General features: G+C 55.7%; 4 protein-coding genes across 4 annotated transcripts; all 4 read right to left on the bottom strand.

Annotated features, from left to right (window-relative positions):
• Positions 1-1,274: 1,274 nt before the first annotated feature.
• On the bottom strand, positions 1,275-3,865 carry LOC120325268 (protocadherin gamma-A10-like). The gene has a single exon (XM_039391101.1). It carries the CDS (start codon positions 3,768-3,770, stop codon positions 1,290-1,292), a length of 2,481 nt encoding a protein of 826 aa, XP_039247035.1. The 5' UTR covers positions 3,771-3,865; the 3' UTR covers positions 1,275-1,289.
• Positions 3,866-3,909: 44 nt separating this feature from the next.
• Positions 3,910-8,081, bottom strand: LOC113993337 (protocadherin gamma-B5-like). Its single transcript, XM_039391096.1, has 4 exons — positions 6,750-8,081; positions 6,540-6,701; positions 5,610-6,491; positions 3,910-4,101 (listed from the first exon to the last, which is right to left on the bottom strand). Exons 1-4 carry the CDS (start codon positions 8,079-8,081, stop codon positions 3,910-3,912), a joined length of 2,568 nt encoding a protein of 855 aa, XP_039247030.1.
• Positions 8,082-14,131: 6,050 nt separating this feature from the next.
• Positions 14,132-17,031, bottom strand: LOC113991865 (protocadherin gamma-A10-like). Its single transcript, XM_039391095.1, has one exon. The coding sequence runs from the start codon at positions 16,847-16,849 to the stop codon at positions 14,132-14,134; it is 2,718 nt and encodes a 905-aa protein (XP_039247029.1). The 5' UTR covers positions 16,850-17,031.
• Positions 17,032-19,438: 2,407 nt separating this feature from the next.
• LOC113985334 (protocadherin gamma-B5-like) lies at positions 19,439-23,153 on the bottom strand. The gene has a single exon (XM_039391100.1). It carries the CDS (start codon positions 22,053-22,055, stop codon positions 19,575-19,577), a length of 2,481 nt encoding a protein of 826 aa, XP_039247034.1. The 5' UTR covers positions 22,056-23,153; the 3' UTR covers positions 19,439-19,574.
• Between the last annotated feature and the right edge of the window lie 6 nt (positions 23,154-23,159).

Raw genomic sequence — 23,159 nt, 5'->3', positions numbered from 1 at the left:
ACTTGTCACTGTTTGGAATCTGAGCCTATTCATTTTATGTAGTCCAGCAATGGACCCTGGGAATTGAAAACCCACAAGCTTCCGCTCCATCAGTATCTCCTCACACACAGCACCTACAGGAATCTCCTTAAACTCATTACAGCTGGCATGGTTCTCACTTATCTTCATTATTTGCAGATATACTGTTCTGAAAAAAAAAATTGCACAGACAAAACTTCTCCTGCCCATGGCTGATATTTGACTTTCCACCATGTGTGTGTGAGAACTAAGACAATTTCTCCCATTAACATTTTAAGGAAACATATCTATGAAAGTCTTTTCCTTTAGAGATGTAGCAATGAAAAGCATGTATGGGACAGTCAAGGAGATATAACAATGTGATCAGATATTAGCGAATATCTGAGGCCCAGCTTGACATCAGTACAAAGAAGAAGACAAGAAAATAACATCTGCAGACATGAAGTGACCACATCATGCTCTTCTAAGTTATGGCACTTAGAGAAGATACAAAATTCAACTATTAATCAGGTATGGAATCAGCTTCCTTCTCTCAAAGCTCCTACTTTGGCATTTATCATTAGTATGTATTAAGCAATTAGTTAAATACAAAGCATTAACTTGTAAACAGGGAGCAGGAACATCCCACAGCTCTCAACACAGCTGGAGTAATGTCTGTTAGGCCTCATTTACTTGGGAAGGAGAAAACCACATTATATTATAGTACAGAGAGGTACCGAAATCTTGTTTCCTTTGACAGTCCCTCACCCACAGGTACCAGGATCCTCCTACCACTCTAAACTTGCATGTTGTTTTTTGACCATTATATTTTGCAGGCACTTTGAATCAAATGGCCAGTTATTCAGACCATTTCTCGTCAACATGCACCAGGAAAACCCATGGGCTTCACATAGGTATTTTTACAGCTCTGTACTATGGGGGAAGAAATATTTGTTTGCCAGCTACATCTCAGTGAAGAAATATCAACACTCTAAATGTAAAAGAGGAACTGACCTTCAGGAGATTCTGGGTCACTGGTGACTATGTGATACAGTAACAATGTCAAAAACCACAATCCTCTAGCCAAGAGCAGTTTCCCTTCTCCTGCCTCCCCTACAAACTGAAAGGCTAAGACACGACCCCACGTCCACCACTGCAACGCAAGAAGCACCCCCGACCAGCACGTCGTTGAATGAAGTTTTGCCTTCCTTGTCAGCAAAGCCCGCTACAGAAAAGACAAATCACGGGGGATAAAGTTCAAAAGAAGCGGAAGAAACCGTCATGAACACGGTCTAGTACGAGAAACTCACCGGGAGAGGGGCGGAGTCGGCGGGGCGGGCACCGGCAGGTTCCTCGTCTCCGAGCAGCGGCGCGGGCTCGTCGGGCGGCGGCCGGGCCGGCAGGGTGTCGCAGCAGCTGTCGGCCGAGAAGCGGAGGTGGCTCTTGCGCGAGTCGGCCGTGAGAGACACGTCGTGCGAGTAGGAGTGCAGGAAGGCGCGCACGCCGTCGATGCCCACGAAGTGCGTGGCCGGCACGCCGCGCAAGGCGCCGCTGCCCGCCGCCAGCAGCTGCTGCTGCGAGCGCCGCCAGCGCCGCAGGCGCAGCGCCAGCAGCAGCAGCAGGAAGGCGACGAAGAGGCACGACACGGCGGCCACGGCCAGCACCAGCCAGCGCGTCAGGCTGCCGCCCGCCTCGCCCGCCCCCGCCTCCGCCTCCGCCCGCGCCGCGCTGCCCAGCTCGGCCAGCAGCTCGGCCACGCTCTCGGCCAGCACCACGCTCAGCGTGGCCGTGGCCGACAGCGCCGGCCGCCCGTGGTCCTTCACCAGCACCACCAGGCTCTGCCGCGACGCGTCGCGGGCCAGTGGCGAGCGCGCCGTGCGCACCTCGCCGCTGTGCAGCCCCACGCGGAACAGCCCCGGCTCCGTCGCCTTCGCCAGCTCGTACGACAGCCACGCGTTCTGACCCGCGTCCGCGTCCACCGCCACCACCTTGGCCACCAGCGCGCCGGCCTCGCTCGACCGCGCCGCCAGCTCCACGCCCGACCACACCGAGCCCGACAAAGCCGCCCCCGCCGCCGGCGGGTACAGCACCTGCGGCGCGTTGTCGTTCTCGTCCACGATCACCAGCCGCACCGACACGTTGCTGCTCAGCGCCGGCGAGCCGCCGTCCTCCGCCCAAACCCACAGCCCCACCTCGCGCACCTCCTCGTAGTCCAACGAGCGCAGCGCGTACAGCGCGCCCGTCTCCGCCTGCACCGACACGTACGACGACAGCGGCCAGCCCCGCACACCACCCTCCCCCAGACGGTACCGCACGCGCGCGTTCTCCCCCCAGTCCGAGTCCGTCGCCCGCACCCGCAGCACCAGCGCGCCCGCCACGTTGTTCTCCGACAGCCGAGCGCTGTAGCGCTCCTGCGAGAACACCGGCGCGTTGTCGTTCACGTCCAGCACCCGCAGACACAGCACCCTGCTGCTCTGCAGCGACGGACCACCGCCGTCGGCCGCCCGCACCGTCACGTTGTACTCCGACTCCTGCTCCCGGTCCAGCTCTCTCGCTGTCACCATGCGGTAGTAGTCCTCAAAGGATTTCTCCAGTCGGAACGGGTGGCTCCCGTCGAGCGAGCAACGCACCTCGCCATTGGCCCCCGAGTCTCGGTCGTGCACGTGCAGCAGGGCCACCACCGTCCCCGTCGGGGCATCCTCCGAGATCTCACTCAGCGCCGACGAAACTATAAGTTCAGGAGCGTTGTCGTTCACATCTGTCACGGTGACTACGACTTTAGCTGTGTCGAAGAGAGCTCCACCATCATGTGCCTGCACCTCCAGTTCGTAGTAATCGCCTTCCTCGAAGTCCAGGCTTCGCAACAGTGTGATCGCTCCTGTCTCAGCATCTAGCTGGAAAATCTGCGACTCTTTTTCTTTTATTTTCTTAAACGAATATTTCACGTGCCCGTTCAGACCCTCGTCGGCATCGGTGGCCGTCACGGTGACGAGGGTGGAGCCCACGGGCACGTCCTCCGGCACACGCACCGTGTACTCCGCCTGGCTGAACACGGGCGCGTTGTCGTTCGCGTCCAGCACCGTCACGCGGATCCGCGCCGTGCCCGTCCGGGACGGCTCGCCGCCGTCGCTCGCCCTCAGCACCAGCTCGTGGAACGCCGCCTCCTCCCGGTCCAGCGCCTTCGCCAGCACCAGCTCGGGACGCTGATCCCCGCCGGGGCCCGTCTGCACGGCCAGCGAGAAGTGCTCGTCGCCGCTCAGCTCGTAGCTCTGCAGGGAATTCCGCCCCGAATCCGGGTCGTGAGCGTCTGGGAGGGGAAAACGCGACGCCGGGGCTGTCGTCTCGCTCATTCTCAGCTCCATTTCTGTCTCTCGGAAGCTGGGGGTGTTGTCGTTAATGTCCGTGATTTCCACTTGGATTCCGTAAACCTTCATTTCCCCCTCCACTATCAGCTCACAGCGCAGCACGCATTGCTCCACACTCTCGCACAGCTGCTCTCTGTCGATCCTCTCGGCCGTCACTAAATGTCCCGTCTTGCTGTGCACAGCAAAATACTGCGTCCTGCCTTTGTCCAAGAGGCGCACACCGCCATCTCGCAGAGTCGGCATCTGCAGCCCCAGGTCCTCGGCCACGTCGCCCACGAACGAGCCCTTGGGCATCTCCTCGGGCACCGAGTAGCGCAGCTGCCCCCACGCCGCCTCCCAGGCCGCCAGCAGGACGCCCCACAGCAGCACTCGCTGCCGCCGGCCCCAGCGCCTCCCCGCCGCGCACATCTCCGCCGCCGCACCGCCGGCACCGCAACACCGCCGGCAGATCCCCGCCGCCGTCACCCGATCCGGCTTTCTCTCTGGCTCCGACTTGCCGCTCCCGGCCTCCGCCGCCCGCCCCTCCGCCTCGCTGGAGCTCGGATCCTCACCGCGGAGAATATCGAAAACGAACCGCTTTCCGATCCAGGAATCCAGCGATCCAGCGATCGAGCCGGGCCGCAGCGGGCGGGGCTGCAGCGCTCCGACCTTCCTCTCGCTCCTCTCGGTCAACAGCGGCGCCCGCAGCCTCCTCCCGGCACTGCACGCACCGAGCGCCAACGAGACATGCCCGCCCTGCCTTGAGCACGGGAAGCTCAAAAAGACAGGACATTCGCCACGAAAATGTCGGGTCCGGTACAGTGGAGACCTGGCGTTATGTTCTTTCTACCGCACGGGAAAATATTCATGTGATAATCTATAGATACAAAGGTCTCTTAATATGACGTGCAGTGTATTATCAATCTGCTATTCCATAGTAGGAAAGGTCAACATCTTCCCCACAATTGCAGAGCTTTTTGTTTCATTCGTTCTCTAGTTTTTCCTCTCTGAGTATCAACACTCGAACACCTCTAGCCACAGTAGATTCCCAGACCCAGAGCAATTGCAAATATAAGTGATGAAGTTCCCTTCTCAAAAGGAGGGATTTTAGGGACTGCCTTTCTCTCTCCGCTTTGTTACTCTCCACCTGAACATTCGAGACTGCTCTGAATCAGCCTCTGTTGCTTCACTTCTCCAACCACTTCTTTCGAATTTTTCATTACAGCCTTATGCAACAGGCCGTGATTATACAACTTAGTGCTCCGTTATTGATCACAGCCTTAGCGATAGACCCTATTAACTAAGGAATATATAAATTTTTGGGAAAAAAAGATAAAAATGAAACGCAGGTTAAAAGCAAAACCAGACTAACCAATCAACCAACAAACATACAAACAAACAATAAACAAAAAACCCACGCGATTTCTCTCTTAAAACTCATTCAGTGTCTCTGTAGAAAAGCCGGCTGAGGACTGGTAAACAAGAGGGAACTACCACACATGATGAAACCATTGACGATAAATACCACAGAAAGAGAAGAAATAAACAAAGTTCTGATAAAGTCGGAGACCAATCAGAGATCAATAAAGTGATCTCACTATTGTAGCCATTTATGCAGCCTTCTTACAACAAAAGATGGAGGGCACATCCACAAAAGTGGAAGGCAGGCATAGCTGTGAGGGCAGGAAATTTTTCCTTCATCAAGGCACGTTTCCTTAAAACAGAGAAATAATATAAAAGGTCGCAGTGCAACTATTTGGCAAACCAAGATCAGGAAGGAAAAATCTCATCACTGAGAGTCAATCAAACTCCAAACTCTACCACAGAGAATTAGTGGATCTCCTCCGAAAAGTAAGGATCTGCCTTCACCGTTACTAACCCATATTACTTCACACAACACTAGGTTTGCAGAAAACCATGAACCTGAACATTTGATGAACGAAGGGACGCTGTCACTACATTTCTACTCTGAGAGGAAAATTAATAAAAGCAAAACTGAAAGCAGAAAATTCCAAGTCATCTACTGTTTTATGCAGCATAAGTTGAATGACAAGAAGCTCCCAACTGAGCGGAAATCTGTGACAGCTCATGAGGCAGGAAATACCGGTTGGCAACGCCTGATGCATAAACGGGGCAGAGTTATTAATCCGCGCTTATGGAAACAGCGACTGGCACTAATTGCACCAGAACAGACACAAACCCCAAGAGCCCACTGCCACATGCACACGGCTAGGAAAACCTCAGAGAGGAGAGTGAGACTATACAGACCTGTGGTGCGTCGGGGTCAGCGGGCGGCTCTCCCGGGAGGGCGCTGCTGCTCGGGCTCGGCTTCTCGCAGGGCTCCCCGGCCACAAGCTCCTCCGCGGGCACGATGGGCAGCGGCGGCGGCGGCCAAGCGGCCTCGGCGGCCAAGCGGGGCGGCGCCGCCACGCACAGGTTGTAGGAGTAGGGCAAGGTGCCCTCGCAGAAGTCGGCCGGGAAGGCGGCGCCGGCCAGCGACAAGCGCTGCGCGCCCAGGCAGCGCAGCACGCCGGGCGGCCCGGCCCGCCGCAGCCGCGCCAGCACGGCCAGCGCCACGCTCAGCACCAACAGCGCCGACAGCAGCGCCAGCGCCAGCACCAGATAGAACTGCAGCTCGCCCGCCGCCTCGGCGCCCGCCGCCCGCTCGCTCAGCTCCGGCAGCGCCTCCTGCAAGCTCTCGGCCAGCACCACGTGCAGCGTGGCCGTGGCCGACAGCGCCGGCTCGCCGTGGTCCTTCACCACGGCCACCACGCGCTGCTTGGCCGCGTCCCTCTCCGACACGGCCCGCGCCGTGCGCACCTCGCCGCTCTGCAGCCCCACGCGGAACAGCGCCGGCTCCGACGCCTGCACCAGCTCGTACGACAGCCACGCGTTGCGCCCCGCGTCCGCGTCCACCGCCACCACCTTGCCCACCAGGTACCCGGACGACGCCGAACGCGGCACCACCTCGAAAGCCGAACCCACCGAGCCCGGGGCCGACGCCGCTCCCGGGGCCGCCGGCGGGGGCGGGTAGAGCACCCGCGGCGCGTTGTCGTTCTGGTCGAGCACGAAGACGCGCACCGTGGCCGTCGAGCTGCGCGCCGGCGACCCGCCGTCCTGCGCCCGCACGGCCACCAAGAACTCGCGGCACTGCTCGTAGTCCAACGAGCGCTGCGCTTACACCGCGCCGCTCCGCGCCTCCACCGACACCAGCGGCGCCGCGCCCGCCGCGCCCGCGCTGCCGCCCGACAGCCAGTAGCTCACGCGCCCGTTCGCGCCCGCGTCCAAGTCCCGAGCCACAACGCGCAACACCAGCGCGCCCACCGCGTTGTTCTCCCGCACGTACGCGCTGTACGACGCCTCCTCGAACACCGGCGCGTTGTCGTTCACGTCCGACACCTCCAGCACCAGCTCCCTGCTGCTCCACAGCGCCGGGCTGCCCCGGTCCCGGGCCACCACCGTCACGCGGTGCTCGGACGCCTGCTCGCGGTCCAGCGCGCTCGCCGTCACCACCTTGTAAGAGCCGCCCGACGACGCCACGATCGACAGCGGCGCCTCTCCTGACAGCTCGCATGACACCTCACCGTTCTCGCCGGAGTCCGGGTCGTTCACGTTCAGCAGGGCCACCACGGTGCCGACCGGCGAGTCCTCGGGCACGGGGCTCGACAGTGATAGAATGGTGATCTCGGGCGCGTTGTCGTTCTCGTCTATGACGTCAATGTGCACCTCACAGTGACCAGTGAGTCCACCCCCGTCCCTCGCTTCCAGATCGAAGCTGTATTTATTCTTCTCCTCGAAATCGAGGGGTCCCGCGGTCCTGATCTCGCCGCTCTCGCTGTCGACAGAGAACAACAAGGGGACGCCATCTGGAACATTGCCGAAGGTATAAGAGACCCGCCCATTGGACCCCGCGTCCGCATCCGTGGCCCGCACCTGCAGCACCAGCGAACCTGCCGGCAGATTCTCCACCACTCGCGCGTCATAGACGGTTTTGCTGAACACGGGCGGGTTGTCGTTTAAATCCGTCACGTTCACCCGAACCTGAACAGTCCCGGACCTCGCTGGGTCCCCGCCGTCCACTGCCTTTAGCAGAAGTTCAAAAGAGCTCTGCTTCTCCCGGTCCAACGCTTTCTCCAGCACTAATTCAGGCTGCTTCTTTCCACTCGTGATCTCCTTCACGGCCAGACTGAAGGACGGATTGCTGCTGAGTTGATAAGTAAGCAGGGAATTACTTCCCACGTCCGCATCACGGGCCATTTCCAGAGGAAAACGAGCACCTGGAATCGTCCATTCACCTATTTCGAGGTCCAGGGCATCCTTCCTGAAGACCGGGGAGTTGTCATTCACGTCCTCAATGGCCACTTCGACACGGAAGACGTTGAGCGGGTTGTGCACCAGCGCCTCGAAGCTGACCGAGCAGGACAACGACTCGCCGCACAGCTCCTCCCGGTCCAGCCTCTCGCTCACGTACAGGTTCCCGTTCTCCTCGCTCACCGTGAAGTATTTCAGCTGCTTTTTGCCGGCAGACGCCACCCGCAGCTTGCGCGCCGGCAGCTCGTCGGCGCTGAGCCCCAGGTCCCGGGCCAGCGGCCCCACCAGCGAGCCTCTGGGCAGCTCCTCGGCCATGGAGTAGCGGAGCCGCTCCGCCGCCGCCCGCCAGCACAGCCACAGCAGCACAGCGCCCAGCACCGCCGCTCGCCCGCCGCCCGGCCCGCCGCTCGGCCTCCGCCCGCCCGACATCGCCCACAGCGCTCGCTCGCCGAGCTCGCCAGGCTCCTGCCGCCGCCCCGCCTCCCTCGCAGCCGCTCGGCGCAGCCACAGCAGCGCTCGACAAAGCAAACCCGGACCGCCGCCGCCTCCCACTCGCACGCCTCTGCTGCCCGCGCCGCCTCTCGCCTCTGCTGCCCGTGCCGCTGCCGCTCTGGCCCGCACTGCCCGCCCGAGCCAGCAGCCTGCGGGGACAGCACGCACAGGCGGCGGCGGCGGCGGCTCCAGCAACGCTCGCCGGCGGCCCAACAGCGGCACCCGGAGGCGCCGACACAACACTGCAGCCGCCTCACGCCCGCGCTCGGCGGGGACCAACTTTGGCCCGGGATGGGGATGCAACGGCCCTGGGGTGTCTCCTTGATTCCAATCAGTAAGCGCATAAGCTCTTGATTAATGCTTAGCAGGAATTATAATGATTAGAGGAAGAACAGTGCTCTCATACCCATACTGAAAAATTTGTAGCTACAATAAATTTTTTAAATAGTATGACTCTGTAATAAGGACTTTTACATCTGCTGGTCTTATCTGACACAAAAACTAACTAGGAAATATATATGCTACAGCAATAAAGAGATTTCTTACTCCACAGTCAGGGCACAGAAAAATCAAATCTGAAAAGAAAGTTGCTCAGATGCTTTATAGGTTATATGTGTCATTCATATCTGAGATAAGGTTGCAAGAAATAACAATCAGGAAGTTTAATTTTGTCCATAGCCACTTGTGGAAGTTCACTTCTGTTGTGTATAAGGCTACCCAATATGGGGAAGACCCATTGTCAAGTTGTAAGAGAGAGACAGTCAGAAAGGAAAACCTCGAAGATTCAGTCACAGCTCTTTCCCAGTCCCACTCACTCAGGTCATGCCAAACCTGCCAATCTTTTCACCCTTTGCTGATATTTCATCTTCCTACCCACACATGTCTCTGAAGCCCATGCAAAAGACTTCACATTGCTCCAAAATGCTCAGGTCTGATAATGATTTAGAACAACAATTAATACTGATGGGGAAATGTGAATCTCTCGGGTAGTGGACCTGCACTCAGACCCAAGTCACTGGACTCCCTGGCAGAGGAAAAGAAATCAGAGCAGTGCAGGCTCTGCACTGTGCACATTCTGACACCCACTACTCTTCAATGGGCAGAAACTCTCAGTGCTCTTGGTGGACACTCCAAACTCCAAGGGCTGCCATAACAATTGTTTGGACATTTTTACCACTTGGAGTTTGGGAGCTTCCAGGTAAAAGTCCTATCATCTGGTCAGCACATCAAATGACAGCATGACCAGCTGAAAGCTGTACAGCAATTTCTGATGAGTCCTACACAAATCCAAAACCTCCTGCTGACCTCATTGGAACAGGTATATCAGCTCTGGGATTTTCAGTTGCTTTGACACAACTCTGCTTTCAAAAGTCATGCCCAGAGCACCTGGAAAGCCACTGAGGCCTTGAGAGACAAGGTAGGCAAACTGCACTGATTTCTAAGGGTGACTAGGTCTCCCTTAACTGGACTAGGTGACTTTATGACACTTCAGAACAACAATGCTCCCAGGCACTTAATAAACCAAAGAAGCCAAACCAAATACCTCCCACTGTCCCACATGGCGCTGATTATTCTTTACTGTGATAAATCCAGGTCTGCACAGTGTAGGAAATCACACACAGGAGTATGTAGTCCTGTAGTGCCCAAAGAGATAATGACAATCCCCAGACTGGTGGGATTGGCCAGCAGTACTGTACAAGCTCTATTATGTTGCAGAACTTGCCACAGAGGGATCAGAGGTGACTTCTGCTATGCAATAATGCTCTTTGATCTTGTTTAATCCATGTTACCCACTTGGAGTCAGCAGTGGATGTGGCTGCATCCAAGTGTTCTCCAGAAGGTCCATATTGCAGAGCAGAAACTCAAATCTCCAACCCATTTCTGATTATCACTGAACAAACCCCAAAGCTCTAAGTGGCCCCTTGGAGGGAAATACTGGACTCCTTGAATGTACAGGTGCTTTGCCACAACTCTGCCTTAAAAAAAACCACTTCACAGAGCACCTGGAAGTCATAGAAGTCTGAATCCACACACAAGGCCCCAAAGTCTTGCTTTGCATCATATAGTAGGGGGGTTTATTTTCAGAAATACATCTGTCCTTGTAAAATTTTCTACTTTGTGTCCTGTTCAGGAATTGTAAGCTGTAGGTGTAAATGCCTTATCAAAGGCCTTGTTCTAAATAGAACGACTTAGGAGGGGCCCAGTTTTAGCTTCTGCCTAATTTTCCTCACATGTAACATTCTGTCTTCCTGTGGTTCTCAAGGAAAGTCAGTCTTTGTTGCAAAACAACTCTCACAGTTACCAATGGGATAGAACAATCTGCAAATGGAAAATGGGAAGCATAATATAGCAGGAAACAAAGCCTGAAGGAAGCTCAAGGGTGGGAAAATGGAATATTGACTTGGATTATACTCTCCATTTAAAAGTGAGAGGAAAATCTAGATAGAGAAAGGAGGTTTCACATAGGAATTAAAAATTATCCTACAAATATGTCATCATTCTGACCCCTCTAAAGCCCTATTCAACTCTGCAAAAATATCACAGGAGAAGGTAGCGAATAATGATCATATAGAGGAAAGAAACACATTTGTTTGCTCACCACCATTCTGAGAAGATATATAATTGCATAAATAGTACAGGACTGATAAAGAGACAAACTACAAGAGGAGCAGTCCTCCACCAGAGACTGGGTTATTGAACTCTGCACTTGGGGAAATATCTTCCCTTCTTCTATCACACACACTGGTCCACAAAAATGTGACTTTGCTGAAGTCCCATTGACAGCTGTTGACTCACAGCAGAACTGGAATGCAAAGCTGTGCCACTCACATCTCCTGCCTTCCACACCAGCTATAACATGACAAAAGAGGCACTGAAGAACAAGGCCTTGCTAAATATACTTATAATTAAATGTACGTAAGGGGAGGGGAAAGAAAAAATGAGATGAGCAACACAAGGAAGCATTAAGAGTGTTCTCAGAGAAACTCACCAGGAGGACATCTCAGTCAATACCAATGAAATCCAGGTAGCTAATTCTATTAGAGATACACCAGAGTCCACACCTAAGACTAAGATAGGACCTGGATGCATCCAAGCTGCAACAGGGCTTTAGGAAGTCAGAGGATTAGTTCAAAAAGGTCCTTTATAAGCTTCAGCCACATAGTAAGTAGTACGGTGAACCTTGACATCAAACATCGTTAAAGACAAACTTCAACAGCTTCCTATTAAACCACTTTTGATAATACCTCTGAACAGGACTCCTTAAGTAATCTAAATCATTCATTAATGACATCTAACCATGTGTCATCCTTCTACATGCAGAGTGAGTGGACAAAAGCTCTGTTTTCAGAGCTCTACCATTGCCTTTGAAAACAGGGAAATCAGGATCACAGAAAAAATGGCACAGGCCTTGACACACCATGAAATCAAACTATTGTTCAGACAAAAACTCAGGAATTCAGCTAATTGCCTAGTTTGAATTCAGCCTCTCACCCTCTTTGCTCTACATTCACAGCCTTTAGTCACACCATGGACAAATCCAACTCCTGGCCATATGTCAAGCACAAGTGAAAAAGCAAGTGACATTCAGGTGAAATTCAGCAATATCTTAGGGAACCAGAAGTCTTTGTCTTGGCAGCTAAACCCCTTCAAGACAGGAGTACAAACTGTTAATTTAAGCAGGCCAGTTTTCAAGGACTATCATCCAAACTGAGGCCCAGCTTTAGAACAAGGAAAGAATGACAAACGCAGGGAAGTGAAGGAATCATAACCTAATATGTCAGGCTCTGTCAAATGGAGCAGGTACACAGGAGGAGGATCTGGTATTCAGAGGCACAGTTCTCCAGGGGATTCCTTTGGAGAAAAAAAATGGGAAAACTACCTTTCCAGACAGACATGACTGAAAGACTCTCCTTAGGGAGAACAAGGATCATAACACAGACACATGCATAGGAACCTAAAATGTTCCAGTGGACATAAACTAAACATGGCTGAGTTGGAGTGTCAGTCTTCAGAATCAACTCAGACACCATCATTCTTCCTCAGCACATGGGCATTTTGGAAGATATGTGACTCTGCAAAGGTTAATGCAAAGTTTATGTCTGCCTCCCCAAACCAGCATTCTCAGGAAGAGCTCTATCAGACAAGGCAGGATTCAATGAGTAAGTTGCTCACAACTACTTCAAACAAATAAATTCATGACCAAAATACCCTCCCACCCCCTTCATTCCCACCAGTCTTCAACATCATATTAAACCCACTCTTGATAACACCTCTGAAGGGGATTCTTTAAGCAATGTAAATCCCTCATTCACAACCCCTATCCATGAATCATCTCTCTAAATGCAGAGCTATTGCAAAAATGCTCTATTATCAGAGGACTACCCTTGCCTTTCAGGACAGGGAAACCAGGGGCACAGAAAAGATGGCACAGGCCTTGGCACCAGGCACAACATCAGACCACTGCTCAGCCAAAAACACATTCATCCTCCAGTTTTCCCAGCAGGAAGCCAGCCTCTCATCCTCATTGCTCTGCAGCCACAGCCTTTACTCACACATTACAGGACATAACCTCAGCAGTTACTTTATACAAGCAAGAGCCATTAATAACATCTGCAGGTTGGTCAAGGCTGGGAAAAGCTTAGTACAACCACCATGGAACACTGCATCACAGTCATACAGGGAAATATAGATGGAGAAATGATGTTTCATGCAGCAGCTCTTAGACACAGAATATCTGAAGCATGTTTGCACTTCCATGGGTATTTCTTGCAGACGAAGTCATCACAGGATTGTCCTCTCCTTCCCAGATGCAGGCTCCTGGTGTGAGTGGCACAGGCCTTGGCACTTGCCAACATGATAGCACACCCACACAGGTGGACCATACAACTCCCTCTTTCCCTGCTGTAGGTCAGTCTCTGGCTGATCTTGCACTGACTTTACATCCTGAGTATGTGGCAAGCAAGAGCACTGATTCGAGTGACATTTTCAGACACACACGGGCCCACCTTTACCTCATCACAACAAGCAAAGCAGAATTTAACCAGCAGCCTCTGGGAACAGTGTGTAATAGGAAAGCAAACTGATGAACCCACAACTTGGCCACAACTTTTTCACCTTGTCCAAACAGTACACAGCCAAAAAGCTGTGTTTGCAAACAGGCATCACGGAGACAAAAGTCGCACACACAGTTTCTCCTTAGAGAAGAATGAAGGTCAAAACATTAACGCATGAAAGAGATTTCTTTGCTCATCACTACTCTAAGAAATGTAATACCTTCTCAAGTCCATAAGTGTTATAACACCCCTGTCATCAAAGTATCAGCTCAAAGACACCACCAGCCTTCTTCACCCCCAGGGCAACTCGGCAACAACCTCAACAGAGCTGATGAGATACTATCAGATGTAAAGGCCCACAATTCAATCCTCACAATGAGCAAGGCAAATGTTAACACCTGTAGAAATGAACCAGTCAGAACATACTCTTCAAGGTTCCAGCACAGGTATTGAGTAGGGAACTTAAGGTGTTGTTTTAGCACAAACCCCACTCAGACACGAATGCCAGAGCAGAATTGAGGTTTCTTTCAAAACACTTCGGTTTAAATACGGCGCTTAAACATGTCACATGATCTTTCAACCAATGACAATCAAATATTGATTGAGCATGCGTGAGAACCCAGAAAACTACAACTCCCATGATTCCTTGTCACATTTTTCCTGCCACAGGAACCAACAACGCTTTTGCTCCTCCCAAAGGTGTCACTGTCACATTTATAAGCAGTACATCTTTAAGCTATTAGTAAAATACATCATATCGACCTGCAGACTAAGAGAAGTACAATATCAAGGCTCCCAATACTTAATTTCCCCAGTAAGAAACTCATATTGTGTAACAATGCAAATGGACAGAATACCCCTAAAAATGCACACTTTTTTTTTACCCTCATAATATGCAAACAGGTTTACCATCTGCACTTCAAAGAAGAAATATCAAGATTCTAAAGGCAAAGGGTAAGCTGTTCCCCAGGAAAAATTGTGCCAGTGAACAACCTGAAGCACAGTAATGACATAATTAAAATTATAGATGAACCTCCAGTAAAAAGCAGATTCCCTGCTTCTGCCTTCTCCACGTGTAAACCTGGGTAAGGAAAAGACGTCTAGATCCTCCCTACGAGTAACACAGATCACGGGGTGAAAGAGCAAGAGAGTAGCAGAAGGAAACGTCGCCGAAACACTCGGCTTCAAAGAACTCACCGGGAGAGGGGCGGGGTCCGCCTGCTGGGCACCGGCAGGTTCCTCGTCTCCGAGCAGCGGCGCGGGCTCGTCGGGCGGCGGCCGGGCCGGCAGGGTGTCGCAGCAGCTGTCGGCCGAGAAGCGGAGGTGGCTCTTGCGCGAGTCGGCCGTGAGAGACACGTCGTGCGAGTAGGAGTGCAGGAAGGCGCGCACGCCGTCGATGCCCACGAAGTGCGTGGCCGGCACGCCGCGCAAGGCGCCGCTGCCCGCCGCCAGCAGCTGCTGCTGCGAGCGCCGCCAGCGCCGCAGGCGCAGCGCCAGCAGCAGCAGCAGGAAGGCGAGGAACAGGCACGACACGGCGGCCACGGCCAGCACCAGCCAGCGCGTCAGGCTGCCGCCCGCCTCGCCCGCCCCCGCCTCCGCCTCCGCCCGCGCCGCGCTGCCCAGCTCGGCCAGCAGCTCGGCCACGCTCTCGGCCAGCACCACGCTCAGCGTGGCCGTGGCCGACAGCGCCGGCCGCCCGTGGTCCTTCACCAGCACCACCAGGCTCTGCCGCGACGCGTCGCGGGCCAGTGGCGAGCGCGCCGTGCGCACCTCGCCGCTGTGCAGCCCCACGCGGAACAGCCCCGGCTCCGTCGCCTTCGCCAGCTCGTACGACAGCCACGCGTTCTGACCCGCGTCCGCGTCCACCGCCACCACCTTGGCCACCAGCGCGCCGGCCTCGCTCGACCGCGCCGCCAGCTCCACGCCCGACCACACCGAGCCCGACAAAGCCGCCGGCGGGTACAGCACCTGCGGCGCGTTGTCGTTCTCGTCCACGATCACCAGCCGCACCGACACGTTGCTGCTCAGCGCCGGCGAGCCGCCGTCCTCCGCCCAAACCCACAGCCCCACCTCGCGCACCTCCTCGTAATCGAACGAGCGCAGCGCGTACAGCGCGCCCGTCTCCGCCTGCACCGACACGTACGACGACAGCGGCCAGCCCCGCACACCACCCTCCCCCAGACGGTACCGCACGCGCGCGTTCTCCCCCCAGTCCGAGTCCGTCGCCCGCACCCGCAGCACCCGCGCGCCCGCCACGTTGTTCTCCGACAGCCGAGCGCTGTAGCGCTCCTGCGAGAACACCGGCGCGTTGTCGTTCACGTCCAGCACCCGCAGACACAGCACCCTGCTGCTCTGCAGCGACGGACCACCGCCGTCGGCCGCCCGCACCGTCACGTTGTACTCCGACTCCCGCTCCCGGTCCAGCTCTCTCGCTGTCACCACGCGGTAGTAGTCCTCATAGGGTTTCTCCAGGAGGAACGGGACGCCCCCGTCAAGAGAGCAACGCACCTCGCCGTTGGCCCCCGAGTCCCGGTCGTGCACGTGCACTAAGGCCACCACCGTTCCTGTCGGGGTGTCCTCCGAGATCTCGCTCACAGCCGACGACACTGTCAGTTCGGGCGCGTTGTCGTTGATGTCTGTCACAGTGATCATGACTTTTGATTTGTGGGAAAGGTCACCGCCATCCCGTGCCTGCACCTGTAATTCATGTGAGGAGATTTCCTCGAAATCCAAATTGTCTTTAAGCGTTATTTCTCCTGTCTCAGAGTCCAGGTGAAAAAGTTCTGACTCCCGGTCTGTAATTTTGTGGAAACTGTATTTCACGTGCCCGTTCAGCCCCTCGTCGGCATCGGTGGCTGTGACAGTGACGAGGACGGAGCCCACGGGCACGTCCTCCGGCACACGCACCGTGTACTCCGCCTGGCTGAACACGGGCGCGTTGTCGTTCGCGTCCAGCACCGTCACGCGGATCCGCGCCGTGCCCGTCCGGGACGGCTCGCCGCCGTCGCTCGCCCTCAGCACCAGCTCGTGGAACGCCGCCTCCTCCCGGTCCAGCGCCTTCGCCAGCACCAGCTCAGGATGCAGATCCCCGTCGGGGCCCGTCTGCACGGCCAGCGAGAAGTGCTCGTCGCCGCTCAGCTCGTAGCTCTGCAGGGAATTCTGTCCCAAGTCCGGGTCATGAGCCTCGGGCAGGGGAAACCGCGACCCCGGGGCTGTCATCTCGCTTATTCTCTGTTCCAGCTCATTATCCTTGAAAGAGGGCGCGTTGTCGTTAATGTCCCTGATTTCCACTTCAATTCGGTAAATCTTCATTTCCGCCTCCATTATCAGCTCACAGCGCAGCACGCATTTCTCCACCAGCCGGCACAGCTGCTCTCTGTCGATCCTCTCGGCCGTCACTAAATGTCCCGTCTTCCCGTGCAGAGCAAAATACTGCGTCCTACCTCTGTCTATGATGCGGACGCCACGGTCTGTGAGCGCCGGCATCTGCAGCCCCAGGTCCTTGGCCACGTCGCCCACGAACGAGCCCTTGGGCATCTCCTCGGGCACCGAGTAGCGCAGCTGCCCCCACGCCGCCTCCCAGGCCGCCAGCAGGACGCCCCACAGCAGCACTCGCTGCCGCCGGCCCCAGCGCCTCCCCGCCGCGCACATCTCCGCCGCCGCACCGCCGGCACCGCAACACCGCCGGCAGATCCCCACCGGCCGATCCCCGCCGCCGTCACCCGATCTGGCTCCCGCTCCTACTCCGGGTCGCCTCTTCCGGCTCCTCCGTCTCAATTTAGCACGGTTCCGCACCGCGGGGAAGATCGCAGACCGCCTGGACGCCGATCCAGGAATCCAGCGATCCAGCGATCGAGCCGGGCCGCAGCGGGCGGGGCTGCAGCGCTCCGACCTTCCTCTCGCTCCTCTCGGTCAACAGCGGCGCCCGCAGCCTCCTCCCGGCACTGCACGCACCGAGCGCCGCCCGAACTGCCTTGTCCACAGGCAGCTCGCCGGGAGAGCACCAAATTCACATTACATGTAGCCGGGCTTTCCTGCCTTTTCTTTTCTCCAGCCCATCTCTTCTTTGATCACTACCGATGCGAAGGCAGAGTACTCCCGTGTGTTTAGTGTTTCTACCGCACAGGGAAAATATCTTGCTAATGGTTATCTATATGTAAAGTAAAATAATTTCTTCCTATTATTTACCGTATAGAATATGGTTAGTTCTCCAACACTTTAGGGTTTTCTTCTGCTGTCGTGCTTGAATGTCTGGTACAAGGATAAGAAAGGAAAACAAGCACTGGGTAGGAAATGAGCTAACGATACACACAGCCCCGCATTCCTGAAAACAAGAGATACCAGGCTCATTAACCCAACCGGGTGGAACTTTGCTTTAAATACTTCAATTCACACGACACACGCTCTAAATAAACTACACCATGATCATTGACTGAGACTAGACATTTAAAGTCGGGCAACGGCGGAGTCAATCATTCCACTGCCCTTGATCATGGGCACCTTGCCGGGACGGCACAGTCGCCACGGAAACTTGGGGTCCCGTGCAGCGGGGACCTCCTGCCTCGGCTTTTCTTCAGCCGATCACTGGCACGGGGGGAGCAAAAGAATAGAGGCTCTGAGATACAACATGGGATGATCACACGCACCTGCCACCGGAGAAGCAGAGCATTCTCTCTCATGAACTGAAGTGGTGGGATCTTTGCTTTAAAGTTTTCAGTTAATAATCAACACGTTAAATTAACTACCCCCCCCAGCAGTGACCGAGAACAGACATTTAAAGGCAGATGAAAGTAGGGTCGCTGCACCGAAAGTGACAGCCCTAAGCACCCCAACCCCTTATATCTCCCGAGTAACTGGGCTGCTGGGGAACCTGCCACGCGCTCTGCTCTCTCTCCCTAGAAGACCTTCCTGTTAGCAACGTCCCGGATGAGGCTTCCCTACTGCTCAAAATCCATTCTCTCTCACACTGACAGGTTTTAGGTCACCTGGTCACTCCTCACTGAGTGTACAACTGACCACGAGGCGGGAAACACCTGCAGTGAACCTGGCCAGAATCATCTCCTTGTCTCCCCGCACACTACATGGAAAATGCTTGTGAGTAACGAAAGAAGGAAAAAGGTACATCTGCCTTGGCTCCTGTCCCTGTTCTCCGACCCAGCTTTTGTTTGCTACAAATTTTTCTAGTGCATCTGTGTTCCTGATAGTCATCTATTCTCAACAGTGTTTTTGAACTGGATGAGAGCAAAGCAGGGCTACATCATTAAGCCGTTGAAACACCTACAGAGGCAGGAATACTGAGAAAAGTTTCCAGACTTTACCGGGAAATTTCCATCCATGAGAAGACAAATAATTCTCTGTTTCCTATAGTTTATACACATTTACACTGAAACAATTATTTTGATAGGCTGAACGACCAGGGAAAGGCTTTCCTTATCTCAGAAACCACAGGGTAAAAGATTGATGCTTGGTAGTACAGTATTCATCTGACCTTTGAGTCTTCATTTTGACACGACACCTTTTAAGCATAATATAAATACAAGACAAGTACAGCTACCCCCAGATACAACAACTATTGCAAGAAGTGCCCGAGGTCCACAGAAAAAAAACGCGGATATTTTGTTTGTTTTTCCCCCTGTTGTTTTGGGTTATTTTGTTATTCTGTGTCTTTCTGAGGTCCCTTTCTACACATTCCCCTGTATATGAAAGACACATAAGGAAAGGTAGGGAAAAAAATAGTTGGAGCTCTTACCCAGAATGTAATGCATAACACGTCCCGATTGGGAAGAAACACACCCCAAAATATGGTGGACAGTCTCTCCCCTCAGAAAAAAAACAGCTTGTAACTTCATCGTTCATGGTGAAAGGATCAGTGTTCACCTCTACACTTATACAAAGAACTCGGGAAAATAATGCCTGAATAAAATTTATCTCTCCCACTAATGCTGCCATTTTTGCAGCAGCCCTCGCCAAAAGGATGGAAGGGCACACAGCAAAGAAAGGAACATTGACGAGGGAGAAACAAGCTGTAACTTCTCATTTCACATATATCGGTTTGAGAAAATAAGTGATGAGGAAAGAAAAATCGCCAGCGTCAAATGACTATCACTTTTCTTCAACATGCTCCGTCACTAGTTTACCGTGTACAGCGCTACTAGCTCAAATGAGAATTGAAGTCAAAACTTCTAAGCACAACATGAAACTGTTACTACCGGAAAAAAAAAAAACCAAACCAACAAGAAAAAGCAATGCTAACTGTCCGCATTTAGACGAAGGAGTGAGATAGTTAATTCATTCACCCATGGATACCTGGAGTAGCATTCGTGACAAACATCATACAGGAAAACCTAGGGAACGGAGGACGACATTTCGGAATAGATCAAGGAGAACTATGGGAGCACACGGGCTTACATACCTGCTGTGCGTCGGGGTCGGCGGGAGGCTGTTCCACGACGGCGCTGCTGCTCGGACTCGGCTTCTCGCAGGGCTCCCCGGCCACAAGCTCCTCCGCGGGCACGATGGGCAGCGGCGGCGGCGGCGGCCAAGCGGCCTCGGCGGCCAAGCGGGGCGGCGCCGCCACGCACAGGTTGTAGGAGTAGGGCAAGGTGCCCTCGCAGAAGTCGGCCGGGAAGGCGGCGCCGGCCAGCGACAAGCGCTGCGCACCCAGGCAGCGCAGCACGCCGGGCGGCCCGGCCCGCCGCAGCCGCGCCAGCACGGCCAGCGCCACGCTCAGCACCAACAGCGCCGACAGCAGCGCCAGCGCCAGCACCAGATAGAACTGCAGCTCGCCCGCCGCCTCGGCGCCCGCCGCCCGCTCGCTCAGCTCCGGCAGCGCCTCCTGCAAGCTCTCGGCCAGCACCACGTGCAGCGTGGCCGTGGCCGACAGCGCCGGCTCGCCGTGGTCCTTCACCACGGCCACCACGCGCTGCTTGGCCGCGTCCCTCTCCGACACGGCCCGCGCCGTGCGCACCTCGCCGCTCTGCAGCCCCACGCGGAACAGCGCCGGCTCCGACGCCTGCACCAGCTCGTACGACAGCCACGCGTTGCGCCCCGCGTCCGCGTCCACCGCCACCACCTTGCCCACCAGGTACCCGGACGACGCCGAACGCGGCACCACCTCGAAAGCCGAACCCACCGAGCCCGACGCCGCCGGCGGGGGCGGGTAGAGTACCCGCGGCGCGTTGTCGTTCTGGTCGAGCACGAAGACGCGCACCGTGGCCGTCGAGCTGCGCGCCGGCGACCCGCCGTCCTGCGCCCGCACGGCCACCAAGAACTCGCGGCACTGCTCGTAGTCCAACGAGCGCTGCGCGTACACCGCGCCGCTCCGCGCCTCCACCGACACCAGCGGCGCCGCGCCCGCCGCGCCCGCGCTGCCGCCCGACAGCCAGTAGCTCACGCGCCCGTTCGCGCCCGCGTCCAAGTCCCGAGCCACAACGCGCAACACCAGCGCGCCCACCGCGTTGTTCTCCCGCACGTACGCGCTGTACGACGCCTCCTCGAACACCGGCGCGTTGTCGTTCACGTCCGACACCTCCAGCAACAGCTCCGCCACGCTCGATAGCGCCGGGCTGCCCCGGTCCCGGGCCACCACCGTCACGCAGTGCTCGGACGCCTGCTCGCGGTCCAGCGCGCTCGCCGTCACCACCTTGAACGAGCCGCCCGACGACGCCACGATCGACAGCGGCGCCTCTCCCGACAGCTCGCATGACACCTCACCGTTCTCGCCGGAGTCTCGGTCCCGCACTTTCAGCAGGGCAACCACGGTCCCGGCCGGTGAGTCTTCAGGCACCGGGCTCGATAGCGACAGAATCGTGATCTCGGGGGCATTGTCGTTCTCGTCCGTGATGTCTATCTGCACTTGACAATGACCGGTCAGACCACCACCGTCCCTCGCCTCAAGGGCGAAGCTGTATTCACTTTTCTCCTCGAAGTCGAGGGGACCCGCTGTCCTGATCTCACCATTCTCGCTGTCAACAGCAAACAATTCACGGATCCCCGCCGGGACGTTGCCGAAAGAATAGGAGACCCGCCCATTGGACCCCGCGTCCGCATCCGTGGCCCGCACCTGCATCACCAGCGACCCCGCCAGCAGATTCTCAGCCACTCGAGCCTCGTAGATGCTTTTACTGAACACGGGTGGGTTGTCGTTTGCGTCCAGCACGTTGACGCGAACCTGAACAGTCCCGGACCTCGCGGGGTTCCCACCATCCAGTGCACTAAGAACGAGCTCAAAGGAGCTCTGTTTCTCCCGATCCAGTGTTCTCTCCAGCACTAATTCCGGCTGCTTCATACCACCTGGGTTCTCTTTTATGGCCAGACTGAAAGAGGGGCTCCTTGTGAGATCATAAGTCAGTAGCGAGTTGCTTCCGGCGTCTGCGTCTTGGGCCATCTCCAGAGGAAAACGAGTGCCGGGAGGGATCCATTCATCGATCTCGAGGTCCAGAGCAGCCTTGCTAAAGGTCGGGGAGTTGTCATTCACGTCCTCAATGGACACCTCGACATGGAAAACGTTGAGCGGGTTGTGCACCAGCGCCTCGAAGCTGACCGAGCAGGACGCCGATTTGCCGCACAGCTCCTCCCGGTCCAGCCTCTCGCTCACGTACAGGTTCCCGTTCCCCTCGCTCACCGTGAAGTATTGCTTGTCCGCGCTGAGCCGCAGCTTGCGCGCCGGCAGCTCGTCGGCGCTGAGCCCCAGGTCCCGGGCCAGCGGCCCCACCAGCGAGCCTCTGGGCAGCTCCTCGGCCATGGAGTAGCGGAGCCGCTCCGCCGCCGCCCGCCAGCACAGCCACAGCAGCACAGCGCCCAGCACCGCCGCTCGCCCGCCGCCCGGCCCGCCGCTCGGCCTCCGCCCGCCCGACATCGCCCACAGCGCTCGCTCGCCGAGCTCGCCAGGCTCCTGCCGCCGCCCCGCCTCCCTCGCAGCCGCTCGGCGCAGCCACAGCAGCGCCCGACAAAGCAAACCCGGACCGCCGCCGCCTCCCACTCGCACGCCTCTGCTGCCCGCGCCGCCTCTCGCCTCTGCTGCCCGTGCCGCTGCCGCTCTGGCCCGCACTGCCCGCCCGAGCCAGCAGCCTGCGGGGACAGCACGCACAGGCGGCGGCGGCGGCGGCTCCAGCAACGCTCGCCGGCGGCCCAACAGCGGCACCCGGAGGCGCCGACACAACACTGCAGCCGCCTCACGCCCGCGCTCGGCGGGGAACAACTTTGGCCCGGGATGGGGCTGCAACGGCCCTGGGGTCTCTCTTCTGGTATTATCAGCAAGCGCAGAACCTCTTGCCTAATGCTTAGCAGGAATTCTAATGATTAGAGGAAGAACACTAGTCTCCTATCCATACTGAAAAGATTTTGTAGCTACAGTACATTTTTAAATAGTATGGCTCTATTATAAGGACTTGTACATCTAGTAGCCTTATCTGGTGCAAAAACTAACCAGGAAATACGTGTGCTACAGCAATAAAGAGATTCCCTCCTCCACAGTCAGAGCATAGAAAAAATCAAATCTAAAAAGAAAGTTGCTTACATGCTTTACAGATTATATGTGTCACTCGTACCCCAGATAAGGTTGTGAGAAATGGCAATCAGGTGGCTAAATGTTGCCCACAGCCACTTGTGGAAGTTCATTTCCACTGTGTGTAAGGTTACCCAATATGGATAAGACCCATTGTCAAGTGGTAAGAAAGAGAGACAGTCAGAAGGAAAACCTCGAAGATCCAGTCACAGCTCTTTTCCGGAGCCACTCAGTTCATGCCAAACCTGCCAATTTTTTCACCCTTTGCTGATATTTCATCTTCCTCCCCACACGTCTCTGAAGCCCATGCAAAAGAGTTCACACTGCTCCAAAATGCTCAGGTCTGATAATGATTTAGAGCAACAATTAACACTGATGGGGAAATGTGAATCTCTCGGGTAGTGGAACTGCACTCAGACCCAAATCACTGAACTCCCTGGCAGAGGAAAAGAAATC

Source organism: Pipra filicauda, unplaced genomic scaffold (genome assembly GCF_003945595.2).
Source record: "Pipra filicauda isolate LSUMZ 115617 unplaced genomic scaffold, ASM394559v2 scaffold906_size54733_pilon, whole genome shotgun sequence".
NCBI lineage: Eukaryota > Metazoa > Chordata > Aves > Passeriformes > Pipridae > Pipra > Pipra filicauda.
Note: the sequence above shows the minus strand (reverse complement) of the source record. Positions and strands in the feature narration are given on the sequence as shown.

Bases quoted from the DNA above. Each gene is read 5' to 3' on its own strand.
- LOC120325268 (XM_039391101.1), bottom strand. From the start codon at position 3,770: ATGTGCGCGGCGGGGAGGCGCTGGGGCCGGCGGCAGCGAGTGCTGCTG.
- LOC113993337 (XM_039391096.1), bottom strand. From the start codon at position 8,081: ATGTCGGGCGGGCGGAGGCCGAGCGGCGGGCCGGGCGGCGGGCGAGCG. The intron at 6,492-6,539 runs GCGCGGAGCGGC...GACTACGAGCAG, and splicing joins CGCCGCTGGTGTCGGTGGAG to TGCCGCGAGTTCTTGGTGGC. The intron at 4,102-5,609 runs GTCTGTATAGTC...CCCGTGCTCAAG, and splicing joins CTGACCCCGACGCACCACAG to GCAGGGCGGGCATGTCTCGT.
- LOC113991865 (XM_039391095.1), bottom strand. From the start codon at position 16,849: ATGTGCGCGGCGGGGAGGCGCTGGGGCCGGCGGCAGCGAGTGCTGCTG.
- LOC113985334 (XM_039391100.1), bottom strand. From the start codon at position 22,055: ATGTCGGGCGGGCGGAGGCCGAGCGGCGGGCCGGGCGGCGGGCGAGCG.